The following is a 23,239-nucleotide window of genomic DNA, read 5'->3' on the forward strand; positions in this document are numbered from 1 at the left end:
CCCAGAGCACCCAGGTTGACAGGAGGGGAAGACAGAACTCCAGGGGCCCCCGGTACTCTGCCCTCCCCCAGGGTGATCAGGACCAGCACACCAGGTGCCTCCATGGTCCTGAGGCCTCCCCTGAGTGGCCTGCCCCTCACCCACCCCCCTCTTTGGAGGGAAGCTCAGCTCCAGTGATGGCCCTCGTCCCGCGGGCTCTGGGCAAGGAGGACAGCACCGAGCAATGGAGTCAGAGAGAGCCGAAAATAGGACTGAAAACTTTCTAGTAGTCTCACAAAAAAATAGATTGATTCATTTTAATCATGTTTTGTTTAACCCAATATATCCAAAATGCTCCCCGGTGTGACCTGTAGTCCAGCCTCCAGGCAGGTGCGATTGGGATGGCCCCTTGTCGGTGAGCAGTGGGGGAACATGGCTGAGGGTGGATGGGGAGGCATGGCCCTGCCCTGGGGCTCTGGGACGAGACCCCGGCCACTGCCTGGCTCTGCAGCCTCGTCCCCCACCCCGCCGGCCCCGCAGCCTGCACCCCTCCCCATCTCCCGCCCACTGGCCCAGGGTGAGGGGCACAGGGAGTCAGGCCTCCTCCCACTGCCGGCTCCCCTCTCCCACCCACGCAGCATTGGGACTCCAGGCACGGAACTCCCAGGTGGGCGGGAGACTGCATGACAGGTGGGGGCTGCTGTCAGCGCTGCGGGAGCCCCCCACCCCCCGCACCCGAGCTGGTGCCTCTCACAGCCGCCATCCTGGCTGGGAGCCCCTCCCCCTCACCTCCCCTGCGTCCAGTGGCCTGTGTCCGGAGTCAGCCTGGAGGGCTCCAGCAATTTGACAAAGCTCCCCGCCCCCGCCCCCAGGGCTGCCGTAGGATGCCAGGAGGGTGGAGGGGAGCCAAGGGCCCCAGGGGGACAGGTCCTGAGCGAGTCTGTGAGGAGCCAGGCCAGTGTCCCAGCACTGGGCACTGAACCTGCTCATGACCAAGGCCTGCAGCTATGGTCACCTCGTGTACTACAGGGAAGACAGGCCCAGCACCATCGCAAAGCCGGGAAAGGGAGAGGGCTGAATCAGCCAGCGCCACCCACCCCGAGGCTGGAGGTGAGGTGATGTGAGCGGGGAGGGACCTCAGCGAGGGCCGTGGGCGCAGGGTGAGGGCTGCCATGGCCTTCCCAGACAGTGAAGGCCAGGTTGACACCACCCGGGGCCAGGGCGGTGACAACCAGGAGGAGGGGATCGCGGGAAAAGGGAGAGTGGCAGCAAGAGGGGGTGCCTTTGGTGGGGACACTGGAAAAGTCAGAAGAAGGTGGCTTCTAATAACCTCTCCCCCTCCCTGGACCTCCCATCCTGATCTTGAAACCCCAGGGGCCTCTCTCAATCCTCACCCACCATATCTCTCTCTCCCTCACACACACACACAGACACACAGGTGCCCCTGAAAGCCATCCATCAAGGATGCTGTGGATACCACAGCCTGGTTTCCATAGCAACATGTAGATGGTGAGGGAGGGGAGAAGCGTGGCAATGCAGAGAAACACTCGATCAAGAACAACTTACAAAAATGAGCATTCAGGGAGAAATAACCTTGAGGGGCAGCCCAGCCCTGGGATGAAGGCACCGCTGCCCATCCCTCACACAAACGCACTGGCCAGCGCTGGCTGAAGAATGGTTCTGCCAGCCGAGGATAAGCCCACGCAGCGTCCCTGAGTCCGTCGTGGGGGTGGCCAGGCCCGGTGTGTGGGAGGAGCGTTCTGGGGGAGGGGGATTCTGCTGTCTAGCAGAGGGCCAGGACTGGAGCAGGGCTGAGGTGTGGGTGGCTTGTCTGGGGTGACTTAAGCTCGGGCACCCCTGGATGGGAGCGACCATTGGGAGGAGGCAGCCCAGGAGGCAGCCTGCAGGGGAGGGGAGGATCAAATCTGCGGGGAGCAGCTGTGAGAGGGGGTGACCAGGCAGAGTGCCCGGGCAGTGTGTCAGCCTCCAGTGTGAGCTGCACGGGGGGGATGGGTGTGGAGGGGCACCTGAAGGGCCTGAAGACCTGCTCGGGGAGCCGAGGAGGGTGCCAGGGGCGCCAGACAACCTCAGGAGTCAGATCTAGGGGTCATGAACTGGAGTTCTTGGTGGGTCCGGGCCCCGGAGCCCTGGTGTGTCCCCAGCCTCCCCTCATTTCCCACCCCCGTCTGAGAAGCCTCCTTCTGAGACGTCTACCTCAAGCCCGAGGAAGGACGTGGACTCCCAGCCCAGCCTGCAGTGCGGGCGCCCACGGCCCATCTGTTCTTGGTGGGGAAGCCCTCATGGCAAGGGGTTTTCCTGCACGAGCTGAAAGGAGCAAACCCCAGGCAGGGTCCTGGCAGGAACACAGGTTTCCTTCTCACCCAGGGGCGTGGCTCCGGGAGGTGTAGGGGTCTGGGTGGACCTCGAGACCTTGCTCCAGCCAGGGGTCAGAGGAGAGCGATGTTTGTGCTCCCCCAGGCCAGGCCGGAATCCTCGCCGGATCCAGTGCCCCTCCCTCACCAGGCCGTTCCTGAGGCTGAGGACGAACGGGGGACTCATAGTCTGGGACACCCTGTCCCCCCTACTGGGAGGCGTCAGGACTTCCGGTCAGGCCCCCTAGCCAACACCTTCCACAGTGGACAGAACGATGTGACAGAGGAGGGTCTCTGACCGCCGTGCTGACACCCTCCCCCAGGGCAGGCACCCCCATACCCGTTTCTCCAGAGTGCAGAGACACAGACTAATACTTTCCAGCAGAAATGTACTGAGCACCAGGGCAAAACAGAGACAAGATAATTACGGGGATAACAGAGACTAAAAATAGCCTCTTTGGCAGCCCAGACTCCTGGCACAGGAGAAGCCAGATGAGCCAGCACAGGAGCCAGACCAGGGCCGCCAAGGCGGTGGACCCCTGGGATGCCCACGGGCAAGGAGCGGGTACGGGGCGGCATGGGGACCTCCGTGCTCAGGCAACAACTGCCAGAGCCAGAAGGGATGGGGAGGATCCAAGGTGACATCAAGGTGGGGGGCAGGGAGGTCTCTGCAAGAGGACGACAAGAGCAGGGTTTTGGAGGGTGAATAGGAGTTTGGCAGAACGTGACAGTTCCCTGCAGAAGGGGTGGAGGTGGAGGCACTGTGGGCTGCTTCAAGGCACCCGGTGCAACAGTCAGAAAGGTGAGCAAGGGTGGTGTCAGAGGGGGCCTCCAAGGCCATGGGTCTGAGCCATTTGGTGACCCTTAGGGTGGGGACTCATTTCCTCCTCAGGAAGCCTCTAAGTCAGACTCTAGCCCCGTGGGCGCTCTGAGCCCGGGTCCGGCGTGCTCCGTGCGGGGTTCCCGTGGGCGCCCTGACTGGGCCCGGTGTGCTCCGTGCGGGGTTCCTGTGGGCACGCACCCCGAGCTGGGCCTGGCGTGCTCCGTGCGGGGTTCCTGTGGGCACCCCAAACCTGAGCCCGGCGTGCTCCACCTGCACCCTTCCTGGCTGAGCCCCAGCTGCCCCCGTGCTCCTTTCTCGGGGCAGAGCCAAGCCTGGGGCTCTGCTACGGACACGGGGAGGGCCTCAGCGAAGGACACCAAGCAGCCCTGACCCTCTCTGGGGCTGAGCTGAGGAGGCTGTGCTTGGAGATGCCTGAGGCCCGGCCACGCCCAAGGCCCCGGGCTCCTGCCAGGAGAGCAGGTCAGAGGGAGGATGCGCTCTGCCACAGAGCCTGGTGGGAGGAAACAGCCAGAGAACCCGGCAGCAGGCAGGGGCCTCGGGGAGGGATGGTGGAGGAGGTCTGCTTCTCAGGGGTTCTGGAAGGACAGAGCCCAGCAGGATGGGGAGGGGCCAGAGGGCTGGAGGGAGCGCAGGCAGAGGCTGAGGGTCGGTGGTGAGGGGTGGACACGGAGGTTGGCAGTAGCTGGGAAAGGGGGGCTGGGGAGTGGGCATCACCTTCCACCGTGGGGCCCTGGAGGCTGGCCTGGAATCGGGGCTTCACCCAGAGGCTGCGGAGACGCTTAGAGATCGGGGCTCAAGGCCTTCCCAGTAGCAATTTTACTCTTCCCAGATCATTTTGCTCAGGGAGGGGGTTCCAGAACAATGCAGACCAAACGCAAACGCAGGCCCCAGTGTCTCATGCAGCAGCACCTCCAGGGGAAAGCACGTATGTGGTGATGGTAAATGGAATGAGAGAAGCTATTTGAAATTCCAGGAAGAAGCAAAACATTGTAGAAGGAGGAAAATTAGCTTTCTAGCCTGGAGGATGCCAGGTCGGGCTAATGGAGCGTGCAACACGAAGTTAGCGGGGAAGGCAAGCTGGCCTCTGGGAGGGGCGGGGGCTGCTCAGGACGGGTCATCCCGGACGCTGGAAGCTGGTAGGCTGGCTCGTTCTCTGTGGAGAAGGCACGGAGCCCCAGCCAGCCTGCCCAGGGGTGCTGCCATGGGCAGCCAGGGCCTGTTGTGGTGGGCCGGGGGAGCCCAGGCCTCCCCTGGGGTCCCTGCGGTGGCAAGATCGTCTGTGAGGCTGCAAGGTCGGGCTGGAGACAGAGAAGCAGCTTCAGGTGGACATGTGGGTGTAGAGCGAAGAGCAAGACTGGCCAGCCAGGGTAGGGGGCTGGGAGAGGGCACCCCTGCCCTGCCCACGGCTTCCCACTTTCAGAAAGGCTACCCTGCTGGCTACTCCACAGCCCTGGGGTCTGTCTGGCTGCAGCTCCCGCCGCAGCCCACATTGCTCTCCTGAGGGCCCCAAGGTAGCCTGGGGACAGCCCTGGGGCTCTGGGGTCCTCTGCAGGGGTCTGGAGTGGTTAAGACAGGACGGCTAGTGGACAGGCAGCGTGATGCCAGTTCAGGGTGACAGAGGGCAGGGGGACCCAGCAGAGGGGCCCAAAGAAGGGGCCCTGGCTGCCTGATGTGGGCTGGCAGAGATGTGGAGGAGGCCGTTGGGAGAAACTGGGGACCCCGGTTTCTGCTGGGCCTGTGTCCCCACCTAAGGAGAGGCTATCCCAGAGAGGAGTGGGGGTGGAGGGCCAGAGGAGCCCTGCAGCTGCCATCCCCCCCGGAGCAGAGGGCTGGGTGCTGGGCTGCCCAGCCTCCGCCTGTCCCAGCTGCTGCAGAAGGGGGGCACCAGCTGGGCACCCAGCAGGCAGCGTGGGAGAGCCCTTAGGCCATCTGGCAGGTCTGTGGGGGCCCCTTGCTGGGGGGCAACCAGAAAAGGGGAAGAGGCACGAGAGGAGTCTCATAATTTGGGCCGGTGGGCAGCCAGGGCAGGGGGGCGGTGACTGGTCAGAGGCAGGGGTCATGCGTGGCCAAGGGGAAGGGACAGTGGGTCAGGTCAGTGGGACCAGGAAGCACACTGTCCTCCTGTAGACAGTCCTCTAACCCTCATCAGGAAGAGGAGCAGGCTTTAAAGCAGCAGCCCTAGCGGCAGAACCAGCTTGGATCTCGAGGTCAGGAGCATCCCTTCAAGAAAGTTGTTACTTTGAGCATCTTCCAGGAGGTAGGCCTGGAGGACAGGGAGTCCTGGGTGGGTCCCTGAGACCCCGAGTCTCGGATCAGGGGAGGCCTGGAGCATACTTCACACCTTGGACCCAGAGTCGCAGTCCCCCACCCTCTCCAGGGAGGTGGGGCTCTGGAATTCTCAGGTGGATGAGCTATTGGCTGTGCGTCCCCCACCCCAGGGCGCGGAGAGTGTGACACTCCTGGGTGGCCAGTGAAGTCACAGGCAACAAGGCCTATCCTGACGGCCCATGAAAGCCCATCAGGGGCACAGGCCTGGGGACCCAGCTTGGCTGGGCCTGGGGGCAGCGCACCCAAAGTGCTGAGCGCCTACCCTGGCCTGCACCCTGCCCTCACACCCTCACATCAGCTCTGCAGGCAGACTCAATTTTATAGAAAGAGAGACCCTGGGACTTGAGCCCCCGCCCAACCAGCTCAGAAGCTCCCCACCAGGCTGGGCGTGCAGGGTGAGCCCCTGGGGCAGCCCCGCTCCCATCCCATCTCTGCCCTCCCACAGTCCAGCTTCCCTGCCCGGGAGGGAGGAGATGAGACAGGGCCTGTGGGTCTGGATGGGCGGGACGGCAGGGGCGGGGCAGGGAGCACCTTCCCGGAGGGGGGGGGGGCCTGTGCTGGGGGAGTCTCCATGGGGCTGGAGGTCTGGCTTTCCCGCTGGCACCAGCCCACTCCACTCCGCCCTCCTGCCTCTTTTCTTGGGACACGAAGACAGAGCTGCATCTCAGATTACTGCGAGTGTTCAGCTTGCCTGTTCTACAATCATCCAATTACAGACAGGAAATTTATATTAAAAGGAAAAAGCGTCCAGAACACCCAGCTTTTGATGTGAGCAGGAGTAGGTCTCCCGAAGAAATGACTGACTCTCAGGCATCACCATGGTGCCCAGCCTCCTGTTCCTGCTGATTTCCTTCCCCATTCTTGCCAGCACTCTGAGTGTTTGAAAGGAATAAAGGAGGAGAACAGGGAAGAGGCGGCCTTTGCTGAGGGCGTTACACCGGGTGCCCGCTCGGTTCTGCGTGCACGGTGACGGCGTTCCTGGCGGCAGGTGGTTCTCACTGCTCCCGTGTGTTTCCGGCCTTCCCGGGTGCCCGCTGCGTCCCTGTGGGTGCCGTCCTCTCAGCAGGGGCGGCTGCGCCTGGCCCCCCACTCCACTCTGCAGAGCAGCCCCTTCTGAGGGCAGGGCCAGACCCAGCAGGCCACAAGTGCCTGCCGACGACCACAGCAGCTGGGAGGGTGGGAGGGGCTTTCACCACCAGCCTGGCCGTGGCATACCTGTACCAGATGTTCCATCAGATCCTCACCCACGAGAGGTCCTGAGGGCCTGTGATGAGTGCAACCGGCACTCAGTATCAGACGCCTGGAAGTAAAGATCGTGGGAGATAATCTGGGTGGGCTGGGGTCCATCAGTTGAAAGACTTGAAGAGCAGAGCTGAGCCTTCACCAAAGGAGACGTCCCATGCCCGAGGGCCCCCTGCCCTGTGGACTCTGGGCTGCCCTGCCGTCCCACCACCCAGTGAGCCAACTCCTCGACACAACCCCCTCTGTGCCCACCTCCCCAGGCCTGCTTCTCACTCCACGCTGGCTGGTGGAGGGGTCCAAGCCCCTCCCACAGGCCACCTGCCCACCTCCCATAAGGAGCTGGTGTCCTCCAGGAAGGCAGATGTGTTACGGCTTATGTGCACAGTGTGGATGGCCTCCTGTCTAAGGTCTCTAGCCCACAATGGCTTTAGTGATGGCTTCTCTGTCTGCAGACGAGGAATGTGAGGCTCTTCACTTTCCAGTTTTCACTGGAAAGACTGATGCTGAAGCTGAAGCTCCAATCCTTTGGCCACCTGATGCAAAGAGCTGACTCATTAGAAAAGACCCTGAGCTGAGAAAGATTGAGGGCAGGAGGAGGAGGAGGCGGCAGAGGATGAGATGGCTAGATAGCATCACCAACTCAGGAGACGGTGAAAGACAGGGGAGCCTGGTGTGCTGCACTCCACAGAGTCACAGAGTCAGACACACCTGAGTGACTGAGCAACATGAGGCTCAGAAAGACCGAGCTTAAGACCCTGCAGCCAGGACTCACCAGGGTCTTCTTGCAGCAGGGACCTTTCCCAACTCTCCTGGGTCCAGGCCCTGAGAATCCCCTCTGGGCCCACAGGCCTCCATGCAGGTGGAGTCCTGGCAGCAGACGCATGTCCAGCACCCCTGCCAGGTCCCCCCGGGGCGGCCCACACCTTGTCGTCCACTCAGCACGCACGGCAGTGGCTCGGGTGTCCTGAGATCGTCAGCCCTACCCCTGGGTTCCAGGGTCCCGCCACCCTGAGCGGCCTCTGTCTGCAGGCCCCCTCCAGCCAGCAGAGGAACAGCAGCACACACGCCAGTAAGTTTCAGTGTTTTATTAACAAAGTCTTAGAAAAAGTGTCTGTCTTCAGGTGAGGTGGCGGGGTGGACTCAGCCTGGCCTGACATACTCGAGGCTTGATCCGCGGGGGGCGGGGACTTGGCCACACCCCCCTGAGGAGCTTGGGGCCTCCCCGTGGCCTGCGCCAGCCGAGGAGGACAGGTTATGGCTTATGTGCAAAAATAAAATCTGGGGGGAGGCGCTGGCAGGGCGCAGGACGGAGGGGCTGGCAGAGTTTCCTGCGGGAGCTGGTCTCCCGAGTCTGGGAGCCCCCAGCCAGGCCTGCTTGGACGGCAGACACAGGTGGCCGGCCAGCACCAGGGTAGTGGTGGCTGGGGCAGTGGGGGTCCGGGCCGGGGCTGCAGCAGGGCCTGGCAGGGAGCCTGAGTGAGCCCCAGGGGCAAAGGCTTCTGGGCCTCCTGGGGCTGGGCCTGGGGCCATGGGCAGGGGCGGCTATGGGGGAAGCTCTGACGGCAGAGGATGGCCGCGCAGCGGGCTGGGGCTCCAGAGGGGGGGAGCCAGGCCAGGCCCGGGATGGCTGTGGCCCTGGGGGCGGGCGGGCAGGTGGGCAGCCAGCGGGGCGGGCATAGCGGCAGGCCCTGGCCCTCGCGCTGGCCCGTCTTCACCACCAGCTCTCTGCTGGGCCCCCTCCTCTGGTCTCAGGCTTCTCCTCTCATGCAAGCAGCTTTCAGGGGGAGAGGAGAAGGGACACTGCCGGGCACAGCAGCAAAGGCTCCGCGGGAGCCTTGAGACCTGAAAGAGGAAGACATGGGTGGTCAGGGACTCAGGGACCACTGGGGCGGGGGCGGGGCGGGGCGGGGCGGGGCGGGGCTGCCCTCTCAGAGAGCTGTTTCTCAGCTGGCCCAGAGGACTGGCGGTGGGGCCTGGGTCGGGGGCTGGGGGGTGCTGGGGGCCCCTGGTGAGGACAGCCAGGAGGTGGGGTCCTCTGCACACCTGTCGTCACTCTCCTGGCTCCAGGGCCGGCTGCTGCCTCAGCCAGGCCGGAGGACTCAGGCCCCAGGGGACCTGCCGCCTGCGTGGGTGAGTCATCACGCAGGGCTCTGTCCCTCTCCAGGCTGGAGTGAATCACTGGTGCTGCGGGGAGAGAAAACACACGGACCTGTGAGAGCTGGGTCAGCGGCCTCCCCCAGCCCTGCCCCCCACTCCAGCCCCCTCCCTGACCCCTGGGGTCTCCCCTCTGCACCACCCCAGCCCCATCCCAGCAGCTGATTTATGGGGATGCCAGGGGCTCTGAGCCTCCATGGGCTCGCCTGGAGGGCGGGCTTGGCCCTGGGCCCTCCCAGCCCTATGGTGCCCCCTGGCGGTGGTGCCAAGGGGCAGGGGCTCACCTGAGGGGCCAGGAGACACCAGGTCACCAGGTCTGTTGTTGCCATTGCGGCTGCTGCTGCTGCATCTTGAGCTTGGGCTCTCCTCCAGAGGGAGGGTGCCACACTGCCCGAGGCTGGACAGCTGCCCCGGGTGGCGGCAGGGGTGCCAGCCAGTCACGGCGACTGCCAGGAGAAGCAGCTTCCCTGAAGGCCAGGCTCCGGGAGCACCGGTGCCCCCTGAGCTTTTGCTCTGGGGTGTTCCTTGAGCTGGGTGCGTGCCGGCCTGTGCCATCTGGACACTGGGTTTCTGAGTGCCCAGAGGGCCCAGGCATTGAGTAGGATGAGGAAACTGTCATGGCCTGAGAGTATGGAGGGCGGGGTCGCTGACTCAGGCCAGTCCACCACCGGGGAAGACAGACAGAGGGAGGGTGACTGCTGGGTCTGCAAGGAAGGGGAGCCCCTTGGCTGTTTGGGGGACACTGCCCGCATCTGGATCACGCGTGTCTGTTGGAGTCAGGCTAGGAGGCCGAGGTGAGTGTCCAGCTGCATGAGGAGACTAAGGGTTCTCCTGCAGGGGAGGGCCCACTTGAAAGTCCCGGTGGGCGAGGGCCACGCACGGGCGGGCGGGGGCCCGGCACCGTCTACTCGGGCTGAGTCCGGTCGCTGGCTACGGACTCGTTGGTAAGGGCGGGCGTGAGGGCCTCGCTCTCCTCCTCGGCGGGTGGATGGGGGCTGGCGGGCTCGGCCGCCTGCTCCAGGCCGTCCTGCACCTCCATGCCCTTCTGGATGAGCTGCTCCAGGGTCTTGGGCAGCGGGGGCCGCAGGAAACGCTTGAGCTTGGGCTGCAGGGTGCCCACCACGTACTGGATGATCTCCTCCTCCTCAGCGTCCACGTACAGCGTCTGGTACAGGTCCCGCTTGCGCCACAGGAACTGGTCCAGCGGCTCGCCCTGCTTCTGTGGCAGGTCCAGCTCCCGCTGGATGGCCTCCCGGGACAGCGTGCCCTCGCTGTACTGCAGGAACTCCTTCTTGAACTCCACCCAGTTCTTCACCGAGCCCTGCTTGAACTCCCACCACTTCTTGGCCGGCCCATTCATGTGGTTCTGAATCTGAGACAGCCAGTACTCCTCGGAGCCGCCCACCTGGCGCAGGTAGTCCTCCAGGTGGCTGAGGAACTCCCGCGGGTCCTCGAAGACCTGCGTATCCACGCCGGGGCTCAGCTGCCCGTCCTCCCCCGGCGCCCAGGGCGGGTACTGCTGGGCTTCCACTTCCTCCTGCCCAGGCAGCTCGGCGGCAGCCGGCGGGGAGGTGATGGCATAGGGGCTGACTGTGTAGTCGTAGTTGTCGGCCTCGTGGCAGTAGCTCTCGGGACCCCCGACGCCCACAGAGACAGTGTGGCGCGCTGGGTCGCTGCCCGCCGGGTACTTGCTGCCCATGGACTCCAAGCGGTCAGCCCACCTCTCCAGCCGGTAGAAGACCTCCCGCCATACGTGCATCTCTCGCTTGACCCAGCGCTCCAGGTTGGCGATGGTCTCCTGGCAGCGGCTCAGGCAGGCCTTGATGGACTTCTTCCAGCGCTGCGAGTCGCCGGTGGGCACGTACCCGTCCAGGTTGCTCTCCAGCTTGCCCACGGACCGGTGCAGCCCCTTCAGCTCCCGCTCCACCTGCTTGGACACTTCGGCAAGCAGGTGCCGGTGGGTCCGCCGCACGTGCTCCAGCATCTCCGCCCGGCACTTACCGATCTGCAGGATCACATTGGGCTTGGCGGCCAGGCCGCCGCGGGGCCCGGGGTAGGCGTGGAGGCCGCCGGTCGTCCTGTGGTCCAACTCCATCGGCTCGCAGGTTGCGGCGGGTCTCGCTCGGACAGCCGGGAGAGAGAGGCTGCCAAGTCCTCTTGGGGCCGGCGAGAAGATGCTGGGGGCCAGCTGCGCGGAGCTGCGAGGCTCGGCGGGCGGGTCCCGCGGAGGAGCGGCCGGTCCCGGCTAGTCGTGGCGGCGGCGGTGGTGGCGGCGACTGCAGCGGAGCGGGAGGACTCAGCGCCCGAGCTCTGCGCCGAGGCTCGGCCGCCGGCTCTTTATGCAGCCAGCGCGGCCCGTGGGCGGCCCCGTCGCTGAGCCTCGGCTCCCATTGGCCCGGGCGCCGGCTCCCCGCCCGCGCCCCCGGCTTGCCGGCCCGCCTTCCCGCGCCCACGCGCGCTCCCGGCGGAGGGAGGACCCACCCCCTGCACACCCGGCGGCCCGGGTTGACTAATGCGCTCGAGCCGCCCCCTCCCCGACCCATTCAGCCCGCGGGAACCCAGGGATGGAGCTGGGCACGGACCGCGACGCCCCCTCAGCCAGCGCAGGGCGCAGAGGCCAGGTGAGCGCCCCGGGGCCCCCACCCGGACGGAGGGAAGGAGGAAGCCCCTCTCCCTGGCCCCTCCCGGCTTGCTTCCTCCTGTGGCTGCCACCTCCTGCCTTCAGGGGGGTGGGGTGGGGGTGCGTGGGAGGGGGAGCTGGACCCTGAGCCCCTGGGCCACCGGCGCAGGCCCTGACCTTGCCCAACCCGGGTCTGTCTGCAGGACGTTCAGCCACAGGTGAGACCTGGCCACCACCACGGCACTCGGACCCTCTTCCCTTGATCTGAAGACCTTGAGGCATGTTCATGTGCACACACACACTCCCAGGTGTCAGGTGTAGTACCCGATGTGGCCTGAGCCTTCTGTCCCCGCCCAGGAGCCCCTGAATCCAGGCCTGGGGCTGGCCCTGCGCCCTGTGTGAGGGACACGCACCCAGGGCTCAGCTCCCCCAGCTCCCCGGGCCGTGGAGTGGGTGTGTGTGTGCCTGGTGGCAGTAGCTGGGCATGACCACCTGGCACCCCACTCCCAGATCTCTGCTGAGGCCAGGATTTCTTCACTTGGTGCCTCCAGGTGTCCCTGGAGGCTGCTTTCAGGGGGCAGGGGGTGGAGGAGACGGAGGGGTCCTGCCTCCCAATGCAGGATGTGGCCCCTGAACCCGCAGAGCACAACCAGAACTGGTCAGAAGCTCCAAGACTTCTAGGAGGATGGGGGGGGGGGGGTTGTGGAGGGAGGGAGAGGGTGCTGGCAGCCTGATGCAGTCGGAGGCAGAGAAGCAAAGCACCATATAAGGAACGGGGCTCCGGAAGCTGAGATTCCCTCGGGAAGGAGGTCCCTTCTGCCTCCCTGGCAACAGTGTGGGGAAGGGACGTCCCCCTGGATGCCCGTGACAGATGGCTGTGGTCCCAGGTCCTCTGTGGTTCTGCGGGTGCAGGTGGCACACACTGCCTGCAGCCACGCACCACTGCCTGTCCAGACGCCTTCCCTGCGGCCAGCGCCCTCACACACACACACTGCACACTCACCCCTCCACCACACAGACACTCATGCCTCCCACCCGCCCATCCTCCCCCCATCCAGTCATCCCCGTCCACACCTACCCCCTCATGCCAGGCCCACCCACCCCCAGTGTCTTGCTCACACACGCGAGGGCACATGGGCGCCCACGCTGCAGTCCCCACTGTGGCCCCCGCCAGAGCCCCCTACTGTCCTGGGAGCACCCCTCAGAGCCAAGCTGCTACCTCCTTTCCCGCTCTAAGCTTCCACCCTTAGCTGGGAGGAACGTCTTCCTGGCAGAAACTCCCCCCAAATCGCGCTCCTGGCATTTCTAATTAAAGGCGAGTGGGTAGGCAGAGAGGGAGCAGGGTGGGGAGTGGGCCAGCCGCTGCCAGAACAGGAATCCCGGGGCCGGAGGCGGTAGGGTGTCTGTTTGCGTGAGCGGGGCTGGTCACTGCCGCTCATGTCTTGGGCCCTGGTCAGGAGAGGCCTGCGGCGAGCCAGCCAGGCAGGGACCGCACGTGTGCACCTGTGTACACACACCTGCATGCGGCGGGGGTGCCAGAGCCAGCACCTGAGTGACCAGTAGGGGATGGCTGGTCACCCCCTTGATTTACAAAGGCCCTGTGGCCCCTGAGCCATGGGGCGGCTGGGGCAGGAGGCTGGAGGTGGGCATCCCCTCTGTGGGCAGGAGAGCGAGTCTCAGGGCAGCCTGGCAGGCGGGCTGGCCTCGACCCCGGCCCTCGGTGGCCCCTCTGCCTGGCCAGCCCGGCCTGCCGTGGTTGCAGGGGGCGCTGCACCAAGGCTGCGCTCACGAGGCCACTGTGACAGGTGACGGGCCGCAGCCGCTGCTCCGGGAACACTTAATCGCTGCCCAATTATCGCCCCAGAAGCCCTCAGCACACCCCCGCACTGCAGCCTCAGGCTCCATTCTCCTGCTGCCTCTGGAGAGGAGGCCTGGCCGGCTCCGCGCCTGGGGGGGCTGCCCCCGCCTCCCCAGACCACCCAGAGCAGGCCGGCTCAGGCTGAGGAGGGGCAGGTGCAGCAGGCAGCGGGGCTGTGCAAGGACAGAACGGGGCCCAGCCCCCACCCCCAGGTCTCAGAGCCGGGCTGGGACACTGCTCCTCAGGCCTGGCAGCTCCTGAGGCCTCGCCTGCCCCGGACAGAGAGGGGTGAGAGGGGAGGCTGGGTCTGCCCAGCGCGAGGGTCCAGGTGGCCCCATTCCACCCCCTCTGGGTTCTAATGCTCTGCCCCCAGTGCTCGGGGCTCCTAGCCCCCAGGGGCTGCTCTCCTGATGCCAAGACCCTTGTTTCAGCCCCGGGTATCCCCACCCTCTCCCGCCAGCACCCCCTCCCCGCAGCGCCTGCCTTCCCAGGGCTGCTCTGATCAGGTTAAGCACGTTCTGTCCCCAGGGTGCACACCTACCTCTGCGGACCCCTCAGAGCCGAGCCCAGGCCCCACAGGCACAGGGGCACTCCTTGGCGGGGCGGGGTGGGACAGGCTGTTGGGCCTGAGCCTCCCTCCTCGCCCCTCTTTCGGGGTCTGGGGTGCATTCTGGGAGCCAGGCTTGGCCTGCCCCTCCAGCAGGGCCCCAGCCACCGCCCTGCAGACTTGCAGCTTCACATCAGCCCCCTGCATGGGCATGAGCACCTGCAGGCAGAGCGCCCACTGTCACGGACCCCCAGGGCCCAGGTCACTGCCCTCTGCGGCAGGGAGGGGGCTGTGGAGGGAAAGCCGGGGCATCCCTGGAGCAGCCACCCTCTCTCACCTGGCCCTTCCTGCCCGGCTTTGGCCTGGGGTCCAGGTGCCCGCCCTCCACGTGTGCCCGCCGCTCGTCCTGCCACCCAGTGGGGCCCTCTGAGGTCTGTGGCCTCCTCCCGCCTCCTGCGCCTGCCTGCCTGTTCGTTTGGCATTTCCCGGCTCGGCTGTCCCAGTGCCGAGGATCTGCCCACCCTAGCCAGTGCTGCTGCCAGACCCTCGCCCTCAACCAGGCCCAAACCCAGGTATCTGGCGGTTGCTGCTTCCCTCTTGCTCAGCCAGGCACTTAGAGCTGAGAGCTGGGTGTGATGGCGGCCCCAGGATGGCGTCCTCACCCTCACAGCTGAGCCACGGAGCCTGAAGCTGGCCTGGCACAGAACGTGCACGCACGATGAGTCGTGGGGCTGTCAGATTGTGGGCCCTTCTTCCTCCCTTTCTGGTTGGGAGACAGTTGGCAGTTGACCATATGAGCCTTGACTTTCTGTCTGTAAAGTGGGGTGATGGTGCCAGGGCCTGGGGTTCAGCGAGGCCGAGTGCTGGTCCTCTTGCCTGACCTGGTCCCCGCCCGAGAACGCTCCCCAAGTCGTCCTGCTGAGAGCCTCCCATTGGAGCATCACTTCCGGGATCTGGGAGGTGGGAGGTGGTCGGGACCCCTCCCTGTGGCCCCTGGGGGGAGCCCCTCTGCCCCGAGGCAGTGGTGGGTCCGGAACATCTGTCCGGGCTCCAGCGCTGAGACCAAGCAGAGGCCCTAGGGACAGCTGGCCGCAGGGCCTGGGGCTTGAGCCCAGGCAGCCGGGAGGGCACCACCGGTCCAGCCACACTCCTGAGACCAGCTGCGGGGGGCCGGGCCGCAGAGGAGCCGAGATGGGGCGGGTGGGGGCCATGGACATGGGGGGAGAGCTGAGCCCGGGAGGAGAGCGTCCAGCTGGGAAACAGAGGCGCAGAGGAGGGCGAGCCGCTGGGGCTGGTGGTCTCCTGCCTGGGGAGACCTTCTCCCTCGTCTCACGGAGGCCCTGCGAGGCGGGGGCGCTCCCCAGGCCCTGAGCCAGCAGGTGGTGCGGCTGGGGTCCCTCTCCCCGTGTGCCTGCAGGGCCGGCTGCACTAGAGCCTCTGGGGGGGCCAGGAGGCCAGGGTGGGGGCCCCGGGGGGCTGGGCATGCACTGACCTGAGACAGGAGTGACCCTGAGCAGGGGGCTGGGCCCAGCCTGCGGGCCAGGGAGGCAGCAGCGCTGGATCCCGTGAGGGCGGGCGTGGGGGCCCCCCCGAGCTCCCGGAGCTGCAGGAGCGTTTTCTTTCCTGTCCCGCCCCTCCTCCCGGGCTTCCTCTCCTCTCCGGTTGGCAGGGTGTGTGCTGCGTCCTGTCTCCGGAACAGGCAGCCTGGCACACCAGACCCTCCTCCCTCCGCGCCAAGGAAAGTTCTGCATTTTCCTGACGATCCCGGCATGGCAGGGCCTCCCTGCACCCTCCAGGCCAGGGCCCGAGCAGGGGCCAGGGGCAGGGCGGGGCAGGGCCCGTCCTCGAGGGACACTCTTTCCTCCACTCCCAGCCATTACAGAAGAGACGGCAAAGCCCCCGGGGCGAGAGGGTCCGTGGCTGCTCCAGGCCCCTCCGCAGGGAAGCCAGAGCTGGGACAGGCTGGTGAGAGGGCATGGGGACAGGTCTGCCAGTGCCCCGAGGTGCCGGGAACATGGTGCACGTGCTGCGTGACCGTGGGTGGGCCCCCTCAGCGCACCCCCCCCCCAGCCTCAGTTTCCTCACCCGCAGAGTGGGTCCAGCCAGCGCTGCCCTGCTCAGCTGTGAGCTGAGTCAGTCAACCAAGCAGCACTTCCGGAGCCCGGCTTGGCCGGCACTGAGCAAGGTGGGGTGGTGGGGAGGTACAGGTCCCCCATGAAATAGGGCTACCGCCCTGACCCCCACACAGTCCCTGGAGGACACTGGGCTGTGTGGCCTTAAGCATGCTGCCCATGGGGCCACTGCCCTTGGCACTGGGCCGCCAGCAGGCGGCGTCTCCATTTAGAGGGTCACGCTCTTCAAGGAGCAGCCGCAGTGACCAGGGTGCCTGCCGGGGAGTCAGAAGGTGGGACTGGGGGAGCGAGGCTGTGTGGCTTTGCTGGTGGGGGCTGGAGAGGGTGGCCAGGAGGCAGGGGTGTGGGGCAGTGACACCCCTGTGCACACTGCTCGCTGGCCAACCACCCGCAGGGCAGCTGGGCAGGCACCCTGGCCGGGTCTGCGTGTCCACAGAGCCCTGGACAGGAGCTGGGCACCCCCCTTCCACGCCCCACCCCCACTTCTCTTCAAGGCGTCTCGGGGTGATGTCCTGCGGATCCCCTGACCCCGCCATCCTCGGCGCATTGCGGGACGGACAGCCGTGGAGGGCGGGGAGGAGGAGGGTGCTGGTCCACACGAGGCCCCGGCCAGCCTGCCGCCCGCCACAGCACCTTGTTTAGCTGATGGAGGTCTGCCCAGTGTCAGAACCTAAGCACGAAAGCTCAGCCAGACTCACGAGGCGTCTACACCGGAGCTCAAAGTCACCACCTCCAGGAAGGCTTCCCGGTGCGTGTGAGCCTCGTCCGCCCCATGCCCCCTTCGGAGCCCCTGACCACAGCATCCTCCCACCTGTGCAGTTTGTGTGTGTGAGCGTTAGAGTGTGAGAATGTGCGTGTCAGAGTGTGTCAGAGCACCCGTGCGTGAGTGCTTCCTGATCTCTCTGGCTGAGGCGTTCTCCTGCTGGCCGACAGCCAGGCCCTGAGCTCGCTCTGGACACATGGAGTGGACAAAACGCCCTGCTCGCTGCCTGAAGAGACTCTGCCTGCTCAGACGTGCGCCCACACCCCAAGCGTGCTGGGGCCAGCAGCCCAGCGGGGCCCTGCCAGGCAGGGACCGCGGAGGGTGAGCAGGGCGACACGTTGCGGGGAAGGCGGGAGGGCCGCTCTGAGAGCTCGTTTAGAGGGTCGGCGATGAGAGCAGAGCTGGCTCCCGGGGTGGGGGGGGGTTGGAATCGGGCAGCCACCCCCTCCTCTCTGCCCACTACGGCCCAGCCAGGCTGCACATGGCCCCCACTGCCTCCCTGGACCCCCGGGGGCCCAGTTGTGCAGCAGAAACCCCGAAGGTGGCCAGGCCCTCTGCCAGGATGCAGGGTGAGCTGCCAACCGGCCCAGGGAGATGTCCCCAGAGCCGGGTGTTGCAGATGCCCGTGCCAGGGAGGGGGTGGTGGCCACTGCTCTGCCGTGCTTCACATTCCCATTTACATCTCCGAGCCAGCGCAGTGCGCCAGCCTCCACCACTCACTTCCGGGGCCATAAAAGGAGCAGGGCTGAGAATAGCTCGCTGTGACGCGGGGATCTTCCCCACGCAGGTGCAGGCGGCGCTGCGGGCAGGCGGGCGGAAGGCAGGCTCTGTCCCAGCTCCGCCCCCGCGCATGGGAAACGGTGGCGGCCAGCCCAGCAGTGGAGGTCCAGGGTCCCGCCTCCATTCTCCCTGTTGCCTCTCCTTCCCTGCTCCTGGGGCTGGGGCCTGAGCCCCCTGCCCTTGACGCCAGCCACCCCACGTGCGTCTCGTCCACGCCCCCCGGTCCGGCCAGGCCTCTTCTGGGCTCCTGACCCACAGCTGCATGCCTGGAACAGCCTCAGGCCCCTCGCAGCCCCAGGCTGGCATCCCCCCACTCCCCACCCTGGGGTGTGGCGCCTCCCTGTCTGCTCCCTGCCTCTCAGATGCCAGGCACGGCCACGATGACCTCTGGCCCTGATCTCCACCCGCCGCATCCACGGGCGGCCGCTCAGCCGCGCCTCCCCCGGCCTCTGTCTCCGGGACGCCGTCTGTGCCCTCTGGCCCTGTGCTCGGCCGTGGCTGCCAGGCAGCTCTTACCAACTCTGAATAAAGGGTCTGTGCTCCTGTTCTGCCACGGACCCCACCTGCTGCGCAGCCAGTCCCACCTACCAGGGACCCCATCCTGGTTCGGGGATCTCTCTGGAAAGAGGGTCGACACAGAAGGCATGTGGGAGACAGGGCCTCAGTGTGTGCTGAGCACCTCCCTGCATCTTGGAACACAGCTAGGCGGTCACTGTCACCCATTTTACAGATGGGGACCTTGAGGTGCAGAGAAGGTAAGGGATGAGCTTGGGGAACCAGCTGGTGAGCAAATGACCGAGTCTCCTGGCCCCGAGGCCGATCCCCATCCTGCCGTCCGCCGCCACTGGCCACTGGCCAGGTGCAGGGGCAGGCTACCCCGGACGCTCTGAGCCTCAGTTTCTTCAGCTGATTGGCGGGTTGCCCCTCGGAGGTTCAGGGTAAGGGGCTGATTGGCAGGACATTCGACGCACAGCCCATCTCCTGCGTTCTTGGTCCTGAGTTCTGTGTGCGGATCTGGAGGTGCTCCCCAGGGTGTGGGGGCCACAGCAGCGGGAAGCGGGGCACTCGGGGGAGGGGCTGGTGACGTCCGTGACCTGCACACAGCCCTGGCTGTCTCCTGGCCTGGGGACACGGGTCCAATCCCCACAAGCCAGCGTAGACCCCGGACCCCTCGGCTCCCCCCGCCGCTCTGGCACAGCGCCCCCCTCCCCCCACCTCCTGCCTGAGCTCCAGTGGGCTGCCGACCACCGGGCCAGCCCAGGGGACGGTGACACCCCGAGAGTCAGCAATCGCCCAAGATGGTAGAGGCGTCCCCACCCTCCCCCCACTGTATGGATTCTCCTCGACACACACTTGCCCCTCCCTGGCCACACAGCCTGGGGGTCAGGGCCCCGCTGGTGTTGGGGCAGCACGTCAGAGGGGCCCCTGAGAGAGGGGCTGGGCCCGGGGCCAGGGGCTGTGGGCGCAGGCCAGGCTGTGCCAGCCGTCCTGGGCTGGGTGCTGCCCACTGGCTCTGGGAGCAAACCTGTCCCCACCCACCAAGTGCTGGCCCCGGCACATGACTGCCCTGTGGACAGGGGTGCTCCCTGCAGGGAGGGAGCCCTGGGACCCCTCAGGTCTCGGGTGGAGGCTCTCCCTGCCCCGCTGGGGCCGCCAGCACCTCCCGCTACCCCCGCCTCTGTGCAGCGCCCACTGGCCAGCCCCTCGGTCCTCCTGCAGACAGTGGTCATTGTTGATGCGTCCTCATCCACCTTGAAGGAGGCCAGCCCTCCTGGGGGCACCTGGTCTGGGGCTGGGGACGAACCCGGGGGGGATTGAGAGGAGGGGAGCAGGAGGGTCCAGGTATGGCCTCTGGGGGTGGTGGTCCATCCCTCACCCCAAGGTGAGGAGGGTCCAGGGCCCTGGGGTTGCCGCCCACCCTCTCCAGCCTCAGCGCCCCCATGTCCACAGACACAACCTGTCTGAGCTGAGAGACAGGGGCCTTTCCACAGACCCCTGGCCCCCGCAGCAGGCCTCCACAGGCCCGAGGGCCACTCCTGTAAGGGCCCTGGACAGACCACCTCCTGGCGGGGGTGGGGACACAGACCCAGCCGGGGTCTGCACCAGCCCCCTACCCTCGGCCCTGATGGCCCGCCCACCCCAGAACCAGGCTGGCCCGGGGCCCCGCGTGCCCCCACGGGGGTGCCTCAGAGGCTTGGCTCCCTCAAGCCTGGCTTGGGGCAGAGCCTGGGGATCTGGGGAGCCAGACAGCAGCCCCACTCCTGCAGGGTCAGGACCCCAGGTGCGGCCCTGCTCCCCACCCAGCTCAGCCTGGGACCCATCTGAGCCAGCCCATCACCAGAGTGGACTTGTCTGCCCAGCAACTTACCGTCCACCACCCGTGTCCATGGGCAGGAGCAGCGTGGGGAGCTGAGTGGAAGCAGGCCCTCCATTTACCATCTAAGCACTGCATGAGAAGCTGCGCCCCCTGAACTGTGCAGGCACATTTTCCTAGAAAAACATAAAGTGCCATGTCAGGAGCCCGCAGGATCTCAGTGTCTCCCCTGGCAACATGAGAGTGAGCATGGGAGGCAGGAGGTGGCCTCCTGAAGAGCCATCCCAGACAGGCCTGTGGGCTTACCTGTCACGTGTGGTCCCTGGTGCCACCCTCAGCAGGAGGCAATCATTTAAGACCCACGGCTCACAGTCCAGGCTCTGAATTCCAAGTGTCCCACTTATAAGTTGTGTAATCATTGTCACACCACTTCCTCCATGGCCACCACCACCACCAGCACCATCATCACCGTCATCACCAATCCCATCATCACCATCTCTACCACCACCACCATCACCATCTCTATCACCACCATCACCACCACCACCACCATCTCTATCACCACCATCACCACCACCACCATCACCACCACCACCACCACCACCACCATCCCTATCACCACCATCACCACCACCATCCCTATCACCACCACCACCATCTCTATCACCACCATCACCACCACCATCCCTATCACCACCACCACCATCTCTATCACCACCACCACCATCACCACCATCTCTACCACCACCACCACCTCAACCACCACCACCACCACCATCTCTACCACCACCACCATCACCACCATCACCATCACAACTACCATCACCACCACCATCACCACGACTATCATCACCACCATCACCCTCACCATTCCCAGTGTCAGTCAGCTCAGGTCCCTGTAACAAAACACCATAGACTGGGCAGCTTAAACAACAGACATTTATTTCTTTCTCACAGTCCTGGAGGCTGGCAAGTCCAAGCTCAGGGTGTCAATCCATCAGGTTTCTAGTGCGAATTCTCTTGGCTGGTAGACGGCTGTCTTCTTGAAGTGTTCTCACAAGGCCTTTTCCTAGCTTGTGAGAAAGAGCAGATTGAGAGCCCTCATTGTCTTCTGATAGAGGCATTAGTCCTGTTGGAAAAGGGCCCCACTCTTCTGACCTCATCTAACTTCAGTGACCTGAAAGTCTTGTCTCCAGGCACTGCCATGCTGGGGGCTTCATCATATGAATGGGGAGGAGACACAGTTCAGCTCACAGCACCCACCATCCTCAACATCACTGCCACCATTAAAACCACCATCTGGCCAACCACCACACCACTCACACCATGCGTTCCCACTCACCACCACCACCGCCGGCGCCCATGCCACCGTGCCACCTTCATCCCTGCCTTCTTCATCCGGGGTGCTCTAACTATACCTCAGACAGGGTGGCTTGCAAGCCGCAGAAATTTATTTCTCCCCATTTTGGAGGCTGGAAATCCCAGGTCAGGGTGCTGGAGTGGCTGGGTTCCGGTGAAAGCCCCCCTGGCTGTGGACGGCAGAGTTCTCTGCGTCCTCACATGATGGAGGAGGCAAGGGGCCCTCTGGGGTCTCTTTTTTAAGGGCATTAATCCAATTCAAGGCGCCACCTGATCACCTCTCAAAGCCCCTGCCTCCCAACACCATCAGCTTCGGGGTTAGGATCTCAGCAGTTAAATCTGGGGGGTGTATAGACATCCAGACCACAGCAACCCCATCACTAGTGTCTTCATCCAGCACCACAGTTAGTCATCGTCCGCACAACCACCACCATGACCTCTGCCATCCTCACCAGCATCACTATCTCCGGAGCCTCACTGCCAAGGGGCACCATACCTCCTGGCCGGGCCCCCTTCCGGGACGGCGGGGCAGGTCAGACACCTGAGGCCAGTGGACGGCAGCCACTCAAGGCCTCGTGCCGTCCACTGTGGAGCCTCCCAAGGACAGCTGGACTCCGTTTTCCTAATTAGGAAGCGTTGACCAGTGGCGTGGCGGGCTCACTGAGTGCGCCAGTGACATCACTACTCTGCTTTATTAATAAAATGGGGGAACGGATGCTCACTCACTGGAGACTGCAGCTGAGCCTCCTTCTCTGAGGAGAACCCTTGGGCCCACGCTGCTTCCTGAGCTAACAGATGCCTCCTTAGACCCTCTGGCTGCCTCTGGCCCTTTCGCCCTCCTTCCCCATTTGCTGCGGGAGGGGCCTCGGCTCCTGACACGCTGCAGGCCCGCTGCTTGGGATGGGGGGAGGTGGAGAGCGAGCCTGGGGGCCTGGGGCCAGAACCTGCACCTGGACTACCTCGCCCATGCTCCAGGGGTCTTGACCTGGAGATGGGGAGCAGGGCCTCCTCCGAGGCTTACTGGGGAGCCACAGAGATGTGGGCAAGTTGACACAGGCTTCCACCCTGCCAGGTCCAGACATAGAACATAGCATCTGTCTTCTCCAACAGTGAGCCCCACCTGGCCTCGTGGTGGCCAGTGTCTCAGCACCTGGAGGCCTGAGCTCATGCTGCAGCCTTGGGGGACAAGGGCACAAGGTCTGCCCATCACCTGCTCCCCGGCCCCTCGCTCCTCACGCCTGTCCTCTGGACCCCACCTCAAAGTCAGGGTACCAGAGCCTGCAGAGGGACCCCCACAGGTGAGTCCTGTCCTGCCCTGGGGACCATGGTCTCCCTCCTCCAGGATGCCGGCCTTTTGCTCTCCAGGTCTCTTCTGTCCTCCCAGAGCCCCACTCTGGGGAGTTCCCCCAGGCCCTGGGCTCCAGGCTGTCTGTCTGGACAGGGCTGGCTGGCTGCAGGCCCTGGAGTGAGCACAGGGCCAGGCTGGATGGGGAAGTTTCCGGCCCTTGAGGGATGCCCTCAGTAGGTTCTCTGGGCTCCCCCTACCCCAGGACCTAACAGCCTCCTCACTCCTGCAGCCAGGGACGACTGGCCTCAGCTGGACTGGGAAGAGCCCAGGACCCTGGCAAGGGATGGGCGGAGGCAGGGCTGGCAGCCACCGGGCACCCAATCCCCACGGACTCGGAGGATGGCGCTAGTCTGGAGGGGCCCTGGCACTGGTTCGTGTGCATGTCTGCCCACGGGTGACACAGTGGGGCCTGGCACAGCCGAGGCATCCCCAAGAGCTGTCTGAATGCGCGGGGGTCTGCACTGTGGGAGCCCAGCTCTGACATTCACACCTCTCCCACCTGCTGTGAGTCAGCCACAGTCACTCTCAGCCCCCGGGACCACTGTCAGCAGGGCTTGGAGCCTGGGCAGAGGCAGAGGAGGAGGTGTGTGTGGTCACAG

General features: G+C 65.2%; 1 protein-coding gene across 4 annotated transcripts; it reads right to left on the bottom strand.

Moving 5' to 3' along the window:
- Positions 1–7,835: 7,835 nt before the first annotated feature.
- On the bottom strand, positions 7,836–23,227 carry ARC (activity regulated cytoskeleton associated protein). Of its 4 annotated transcripts, XM_081503997.1 has the most exons (8): positions 23,140–23,227; positions 19,988–20,109; positions 14,607–14,756; positions 13,939–14,163; positions 11,717–11,933; positions 9,204–11,195; positions 8,809–8,949; positions 7,836–8,607 (listed from the first exon to the last, which is right to left on the bottom strand). In XM_081503997.1, exon 6 carries the CDS (start codon positions 11,012–11,014, stop codon positions 9,824–9,826), a length of 1,191 nt encoding a protein of 396 aa, XP_081360123.1. In that variant the 5' UTR covers positions 11,015–11,195; positions 11,717–11,933; positions 13,939–14,163; positions 14,607–14,756; positions 19,988–20,109; positions 23,140–23,227; the 3' UTR covers positions 7,836–8,607; positions 8,809–8,949; positions 9,204–9,823. The 4 variants fall into 4 exon arrangements, with proteins under 4 accessions (XP_081360123.1, XP_081360125.1, XP_081360124.1 ...); XM_081503999.1 differs by lacking the exons at positions 11,717–11,933; positions 13,939–14,163; positions 23,140–23,227; XM_081503998.1 differs by lacking the exons at positions 11,717–11,933; positions 13,939–14,163; positions 14,607–14,756; positions 23,140–23,227.
- Between the last annotated feature and the right edge of the window lie 12 nt (positions 23,228–23,239).

Source organism: Giraffa tippelskirchi, chromosome 6, assembly GCF_054371585.1.
Source record: "Giraffa tippelskirchi isolate mGirTip1 chromosome 6, T2T-mGirTip1v1.2.pri, whole genome shotgun sequence".
NCBI lineage: Eukaryota > Metazoa > Chordata > Mammalia > Artiodactyla > Giraffidae > Giraffa > Giraffa tippelskirchi.

Excerpts from the sequence above, each read along its gene's own strand:
- ARC (XM_081503997.1), bottom strand. The coding sequence starts at position 11,014 with ATGGAGTTGGACCACAGGACGACCGGCGGCCTCCACGCCTACCCCGGG.